The sequence below is a fragment of the Bufo gargarizans genome, chromosome 4, assembly GCF_014858855.1.
Source record: "Bufo gargarizans isolate SCDJY-AF-19 chromosome 4, ASM1485885v1, whole genome shotgun sequence".
Taxonomy (NCBI): Eukaryota; Metazoa; Chordata; class Amphibia; order Anura; family Bufonidae; genus Bufo; species Bufo gargarizans.
Window position 1 is genome coordinate 505,205,879 of NC_058083.1, and position 8,350 is coordinate 505,214,228.

General features: G+C 41.3%; 1 protein-coding gene across 1 annotated transcript in view; it reads left to right on the forward strand.

The window, feature by feature from the left end:
• Positions 1-7,642, forward strand: part of VASH2 (vasohibin 2) — a 90,314-nt gene extending 82,672 nt beyond the window's left edge. The window contains exons 7-8 of the mRNA XM_044291487.1: positions 423-535; positions 3,954-7,642. Of these exons, the coding sequence (XP_044147422.1) occupies positions 423-535; positions 3,954-4,026 (186 nt within the window). The 3' untranslated portion in view covers positions 4,027-7,642. The remainder of the gene's footprint in view (positions 1-422; positions 536-3,953) is intronic.
• Positions 7,643-8,350: the final 708 nt, after the last annotated feature.

Here is an 8,350-nt window from a genome sequence, read left to right on the forward strand (position 1 = left end):
GCGCAGCCGCCCTCCATTCATTTCAATGGGGCCGCCGAAAATAGCCGAGCGCTGGCTCGGGTATTTCCTTCTGCCCCATAGAAATGAATGGGAGCCGGGGCTGCGCATGCACAGTGCGCTCCCATTCCCTTGTATAGGAGCGGCGCTTGGTGGTGGACGGACCCCGGGAAACCCCCAGCCACAGCTCTCCCCGCTCCATTCTTGTAGGTGGGACAAACATCTATCAGACAATGGGGGCATATCCTAGCGAGGGCAAAACCCCTTTAAATACTCAAACAACCTCTTTAAAATGTAATAAAATCTATGAGTACAGCACCACCTGAGTATTGGATGCTTACACAATGAGGGGAAGCTGACTCAGTCCTATAATATTATATTATTATTATATTATATCGGGATAATATCTTTATTCATTCTCATAGATCCTGAAGTCTTCAAGCGCTCAGTCTCCTGTGAAAGAAAGAAGAGGGAAATCTGTTTCACCACAAAGAGTCCATATTGGCACCCAGAGACGGGCGCTCCGGAGAGATAAATCGTAAGTATGATGTATGAGATTCACCGTCTGGCTTCTGCTGCAGTACACGCCCCATGTATGTAGCTGTATGCACAAGGCCTCATTCTATAGGTTTAGTTTTTTTTTTTTGCTGAATCCATCATTAACATTTTTTTGTTTTGTTTTACCTCCCTCTTTTTTGTTATGTACAGTACATAAAGTAGATAATAGTACAGTAATAAGTACTTATAAAAATAAGTAATTTTTTTCCCTTGCTTTTGTTTAGACACATTAGGGCTAATTTATTATGACCCCCTATTCCAAAAATTGGTCACATGTCTGTGATTTGCGACTTTTTGAACGCCTGTGCGCCTGAATTTAGGCACATGCAGAGTTTCTATGGCAGCCTGTAGGGAGTGACAAGGACGGGGTGGGGGCATGACAGAGGCGCGGCCTTCAGCCCCGGCACAGGGATATCAAAGAAGCGTAAAACGCTGGTCTTTGATAAATTACCCCCATTAAGTTTAGAATAATGTAGTAAAATAATAAAATGGCCTCCCAAAATGTACAATTTAGCCAGAATTAATCATATTTATCTTGTAGTATTTTTTATGTAATGTACGTACAAAATGCAATAAAAGCAGCAATAATACTGACATCACTAATTATAACCTACAAAAATATTAGTTATTACTTATAAAATAATTAGAATCACTAATAATAATAATCACTACTAATTAATTATAATAAAAATAAGTATACCAGTAATAACCACAAATTTTAACAACCACCACCACTAATAATAATAATAATAATAATAATAGTAAAATTCACCACTAATAATAACAATCACTAATAATAACTACGAATAATTATAATTACTACAAATAATAATACTAACCACCATTAGTAATAAGGATAATAACCTCTGATAACAATGATTATAATAATAATAATAATAAAAAATTAAAAAACAATAGTAACAATATTAACCACAACCACTAATAATAATAATGAGGATGATGATGATAATAATATTCACCACTAATATCACTAATTATTAAAAATAAACACTAACAATAATAGCCATGAATAATCATAACCATCATTAATAATAATTATCATAATAGGATAAAAGCCACTAGTGATAATGATAAAATTCACCACTAATAATAAGTCGCTAATATTGATGATAATAAACACATATAATAATGATGAGAATAATTAAATCAGCCACTTATAATAATATAAAAATAAAATACAATTGAATAATAAAAATCACCACTAATAATAAAATTAACCATCACTAATTATAATAATGGCACTCACTAATAATGGTAATAATAAAATCGACCACTGATGATGATGATAATAACCACCACATAATATTGTTTGATATTTTGTATGTTTTTTTTTTTTGTTTTTTTTTAGCTATATATATATGGTATAGGTACATAAAAAAAAAACTATCCTACACAATGAAGTGTTATTTATTAAAAAAAAAATTTAAATAAAATATGCAACAAAGCAATGAATATGGAGCGATGATCATTTTCCTCAGCCGTGAAGGAGTTAATAGTCCTGCGCAGCGTGTTGTGTTGCTGGCGGTGACACCCAGCTGCCGGGTTGGTGAGTGACGTTGGCGGGTGTTAAGTTAAACGTAACCTTATAATTAAGGATTCTGCTGCCTCATGTCACCGTACTCCGCTCTGTGTGATGCGCCAAGGCATGCCAACCCTCTCCATTGAGCTGTGCCTAATTCTTTCCCCCGGTAAATACTAGTGTTGTCAAGGATTACACAAAAGCCAAAGACAGAAATAAGCAGCATGTATCCAAACATACCCTACAGTAAAGGCTGCTGACACAGAGGCCTATATTTACCCATGAATTAATGGCCCTGGCACGTGTGACGCTGCTGCCTCCCTGACAATTATAGCGCTTGTGTCACAGCGTCAGTCTTCCCCCATTCACCCCTGGCCTAGAAGTATTTTGAGAGTGGGGATTAGTAATAACACAGGAGTCTATTTGTGGAATCACTGCATTATCATCCTGGTATCAGAAGGGGAAGATGCCGCCCTGCTGCCAGCTGCCGGCTGCGTCACCAGATTCCAGGATGACAGAATACCCTTGAATGAACTGAAGTGAGCCTGGCATCCTGCTATTGGTCTGACAGTACCAGAAGGTCAGGATTCTTCCCATGATGTCAGGAAGGAAAGATCACAGGCAACCTGAGCGCCAGTCAAGAAATTGTTATCGCTCGCATGATTTTTATTAAGAAATCAAAATGTTTTAAATATTTTATTATATTTCTTAAAACATTATGATTTATAGATGATACCAGTTGTGACCCAGCTTTTTCAAGGTACAGATGACATGCTGATATCACCCAGCTTTCCAAAAAAGATATAAATATATTTATTGACGACATTATATATATATATAATAAAAATATAATATATTCATTGACAGAAGAGGATAGGTGATAATGTAGGATTGCGGGGGAACCAACCCCCTGGCACCCCCACCGATCTCGAGAACAGAGTCCTCTGTGTGAAGGGAGCAATAGAGCGCATGTGCACCACTGCTGCATTCTCTCGATTGGTGAGAGTCCCAGTGTTCGGACCTCCATCGATCATACATTCTATCATCTATCCTTTGGATAGGTTGATAAATGTTGTGAAAGGGGTTGTCTCATCTGAGACATTGGTGGCATATCTCTTGGTGTGGGTCCCACCTATGCCCAGAATGGGCCCCCAAGAGTGAAGGAGGGCGGTACCACGCATTCATGGCATGCTCTCTATTCACTTCTATGGGAATTCTGAAAATGGCCAAGCGGGCGCACTCTGCTCTTTTGGGAAGTCCCATAGAAATGATTAGAGAGCGCACTGCGCAAGTGCGTCCACTGCTCCATTCACTTCTATGGGACTGCAGGAGATAGCTGAGCTACCAGTCTCCTAGAAATGAATGGAGGGCGACCACAACACGTGCATGGCTGCTCTCCGCTCACTAAGGGGGTCCTTTTCGGGAGACAGGTGTGGGTATCACCTGTCTGACATTGGTGGTATATCCTAGCTATAAGCCACTAGTGTCTCAGATGAGAAAATGTCTTTAATCAAAAAATTTCTGTTGATTTTGTTTCTACAATCTTTATTCAGGCCCATGTGTTTCCATGGTAACAGACCACAAACAAACACTGTGTAGTCTGATCCTGGAATCATATTTTCTTCCAGTTGTTAGTTGGCTAAGGCCTGTATTACACCGACAGATTATGTGACAGATTTTCTAACCTGTTATACACACCAACTATTGGTCTGATTGGACAGATATTGGTCAGATAATCTGTTGGTGTAATACAGGCTTTAGTGTGGGCAAAAGTAGCCAGGTATTTTTGGCTAGGAGCTGTGTACAGTTCATGTTGTCGGCTCCACCCGGTAACCTCTTCCTGTTATCTTCTTCCTAGGCCGGCCACAATGGACAGGACGCCAGCGGACCTCAGCACCCTCAATGATGTTGGCTACCAGATTAGGATTTAACAAGACCCCACAACTCCCTGGTGCTTCCGTTTGCACTTTACCCCTTCACTTCTTCTTTTTCTATGGATTTGTGACTATTTATTACCAGGTTTTTGGTTTAAGCTTTTAATCCAGAAATATTGCATTTTTACACTTTATTTTTATTTTATTTTTATATCGAGTTTGCCAGCTTTTTGCAAAATGACCCAACACTGGGACTTCTCGGAGGCGATCTGCGATTTTTATCTGACACGATTTGCAAGTTTACAGCCAACGTCTCTCATTGTGGACCTATGTTTCCTTCATTTTGTTAACCATCAGAATTGGCACTGCCAAGTAAAGTGTTGGCATGGCAGTAACCATGCCAGGGGAACATCTTTGTGAAATATAAAAAAAAAAAAAAAAAAAAAAAAGTTATAACTTGGACCAATATTTGACACAATTTCTACTATCCATGGAGGTCATTTTGAGCATTTTCTGCCAATGCTTTTCCTGTGTGATACAAAATGGCTGCCATTTATCCGGCCTGTGGGTTTTATTTTATTTTTTTCCCCGTTTCCTAGCAACCTGCAGCACATGGTGCAACTAACTACTCTACCATGGCACTACTGTCACCAAACTGGGCTGTAAAGGAATGTAGGCCATAGTTGCCAACATTCCCGAATTTTCAGGGACTGTCCCTAATTTTAAGAGACCGTTCCGACAAATTTGGGTTGTGGAAGCCTGCCTACAAGTGGGCAGTTTGGGGGCGTTCCAGGGGGTGGAGCTTACATGACCTGAATTTACCAACCGGAATGTTGTTAAATATACATAGGTCTGGCTATGAATTCAGAGGAGAAAATGGGCGTTACCCATAGCAACCAATCAAAGTTTCATTTCTCCCAGTGCAGGTTACAAAATGGAAGTTGACCTCTAGTTGCCATAAGGGACAAGATTATTACAACTCCTGAGGTAATGTTTGTGACACATTTGGTCTGTAGGGGATCTTATTAAAGACTATGGACACTTTTGGGGGCATTTTTTTTATTTATTATTGCATTCTACTCTAATTTTTCTAAATGTTCAGCCCCTTTCTCTGTACAGCCTTGAGATTCTCTAGCAGTAGGCTCTGTGTTTATACTGTTTCCTGTTCTCCTTATCTCTGATCTCCTACCCCCAAAAACACTCATTATAGCTCAGTTCTTATGTTACTGATATGAAGGATATGGTTAAATAAGTATTTGTAATATTCAAAGATGACGGATATACAGTACTTATATAGTAAGATGCTCACACCTAGGCAAAGAGTTAACCATGTATGACAAAAACTGCTAAAATTTTAAATAGAGACCAATTGAAAAAATGACTTTTAGCCCAACATTAGTAAAATGCAATCATAAAACCAAAATTGCCCTCGAGGTGTTCACAGCCTTTAAGAACAGTTGATTAGAGGGGTTCTTATATACAAGTATGATATTATAACACAGCAATGGTAGCTATTTTACTCATACGTCCACTTGCAATCTGCCACCTCACAGTCAAACAGTCCTTCGGGTGGTCGTTGTGTCTAGCCAACACGCCAAAGCACATAACAGACGACAGCTTATAGGGCTCATTTTATATGTTTTTATTATTATTTTTTTTGCATTTTTGTGATTGACTATCAGAAATTATGGACTTTATATGGAATTTTGCTGTGTTTTGCTAGAAAAAAAAAATTCCATCCATTGTGAGGCCTATTTTTGTTACTCCCCATAATGGGGTTTCCCATTAGGCCTCAGTTTACTTGGAATGATTGTACCAGTTTACCAACTCTATGAAAGTGCCGGAGATAGGGGAGTACAGGCGCTCAGCTATTGTCCGCAATCCCATAGAGTTCAATGGAGCAGAAGCACGCAAGCGTGAACGATGCTCCATTCAAAGAGGGGAGGAACATGGTCCCTGATCTTCTGGTCGGTGGGAGCCCCAACGGTCAGACCTCCACCAGTCCCCTATGGATAGGGGATAACTGTTTGTAATGGGACATCCTATTTAAAGTGGATTTCTGGTACTTAGATATGGATGTGCTATCCTCAGCATAGGTCATCAATATCGGCTAGGTGGGGGGTCCAACATGTCCGACTAACTGTTTTGGGCAGCCGCCAGAAACTATACAGTGAACGGAAGGCTCAGTCCACTGTGTATTTTCTGGCGCTGGTGTACTGCAGCTCCGTTCCCGTCTACGTGAACGGGAGCTGGCCTGCAGAACGCGGCGTGGCTACTACAACAGTGGCCAGAACGTTCACCTTTTGGGTCCGTCCACTGTATAGTGTCCCGCTCTGGTGGAGGTGCAGCGTGTTGGATGCCCACCAATCTGATACTGATGACCTATCTTGAGGATAGGCTGTCAGTATCTGAGTACCAGAAAACCTCTTTAAAGGGGTTTTATAGGAGGACAATATTGATGACCTATTCTTTAGGATAGATCATCAGTATCTGACAGGTGGGGTTCAGACACCCAGGACTGCCACCATTCAGCTGCTTGAAAAGGCTGAGGTGCATCGGTGAGCACTGCATCCTTCTCACAAGCACATTGCTGTCCATTTTATAGTGGCTGTGCTTGGTACATGTCCATTCACTTAAATTGGACTGAGCTGCACATAGACCATGTGACCGATGAACGTGAAGTCACCAGCCACACTAGAGTGCCACGGCCTCTTCAGACAGCTGAATGGTGGAGGTGCCGGGTTTCCTACCTATCAGATATTGATCCGTTTTTTACTCCTGCAAAAACCCATTTAAGACTCATGCACACGACCGTGTACATTGCAGTCCCCAATGCATGGGCATTATCCATGCGGCTGACACAGACCCATTCAACTTGAATGAGTCCGAGATCCGTCCGCACCGCAAAAAAATAGAACCTGTTTTTTTGCGTGCAGAGGACGGAAAGAAGGGCCATGGAAGCACTCCGTAGTGCTTCCGTGGGGTTCTGTGCCTCCGTTGTGCACCGGACCTTCCAGATTGCAGACACAGGATGCGGTGAGCACACGGGTGGTGCCCGCATATTGTGGACCTGCTGTTTGCTGGCCTTAATACGCCCATGGCCGGCCGCGTGCATGAGCCCTTAAACTGTGAAACTTGTGTTAAAAATATGATTATTATACCAAGAGAACAAAAAAATTTTAAATAAATTAAAACCTCACTGGACAAAAATCACGTGTAAAAACCACAACTGCAGTTTTACCCAGTAACAGTTCACGAAGTACCATATTTAGAACGGTCTTTTTAAGAAAAAGCTGAACCAATCTTTGCTGTCGCTTTTGTGCATATTTTCTGATGTGGTAGTGGAGTGGCTTTTTACCGTACCGCCACCCCCACACGTATCCTGAAAGGATATGTCCACTTTTGCAACCATTTTCTATTTCTCCAGTGCATCTAAAATAAAATTATGAACCAACTTTGTAAGTTTATTTTTTTTATATATAGACAGCTCCTGTGCAGATCTATGTGTCTCCATGGTTACCGATGACAAACAAACCCAGTATCAAGTGTCGCCTGCGGGATAGCCAAATGAGGAGGCAGTGGAGTAAGGCTACTTTCACACTTGCGGCAGAGGGATCCGGCAAGCAGTTCCGTCGCCAGAACTGCCTGCCGGATCAGGCAAAACGTATGCAAACTGATGGCATTAGTAAGACTGATCAGGATCCTGATCAGTCTGAAAAATGCCTGATCAGTCGAAAAAATGCATTGAAATGCCGGATCCGTCTTTCCGGTGTCATCCGGCAAAACGGATCCGGCATTTATTTTTTTCACCTTTTTTTTCAGTCTGCGCATGCGCAGACCGGAAGGACGTATCCGGCATTCCAGTATTCTGAATGCCGGATGCGGCACTAATACATTCCTATGGGAAAAAATGCCAGATCCGGCATTCAGGCAAGTCTTCAGTTTTTTTCGCCGGAGATAAAACCGTAGCATGCTGCGGTTTTCTCTTTTGCCTGATCAGTCAAAACGACTGAACTGAAGACATCCTGATGCATCCTGAACGGATTACTCTCCATTCAGAATGCATGGGGATATGCCTGATCAGTTCTTTTCCGGTATAGAGCCCCTGTGACGGAACTCAGCGCCGGAAAAGAAAAATGCAAGTGTAAGAGTACCCTAAGACGACTGCAGGATCAGACTACACAAGGGTTTGTTTGTAGTCTGTCACCGTAGAGACACATAGGTCTGCACAGAAGCTGTATACACAATACGGTAGTACATTTTTGATCGAGATTTGCAAAGTTGCTTCATTTTTATTGCACTGGAGCAGTAAAAACAGGTTGCAGAAGAGTATAGTAGATAGTAAAGCAGAAAAATCTATGCAAATACTACTTGTCAAGGG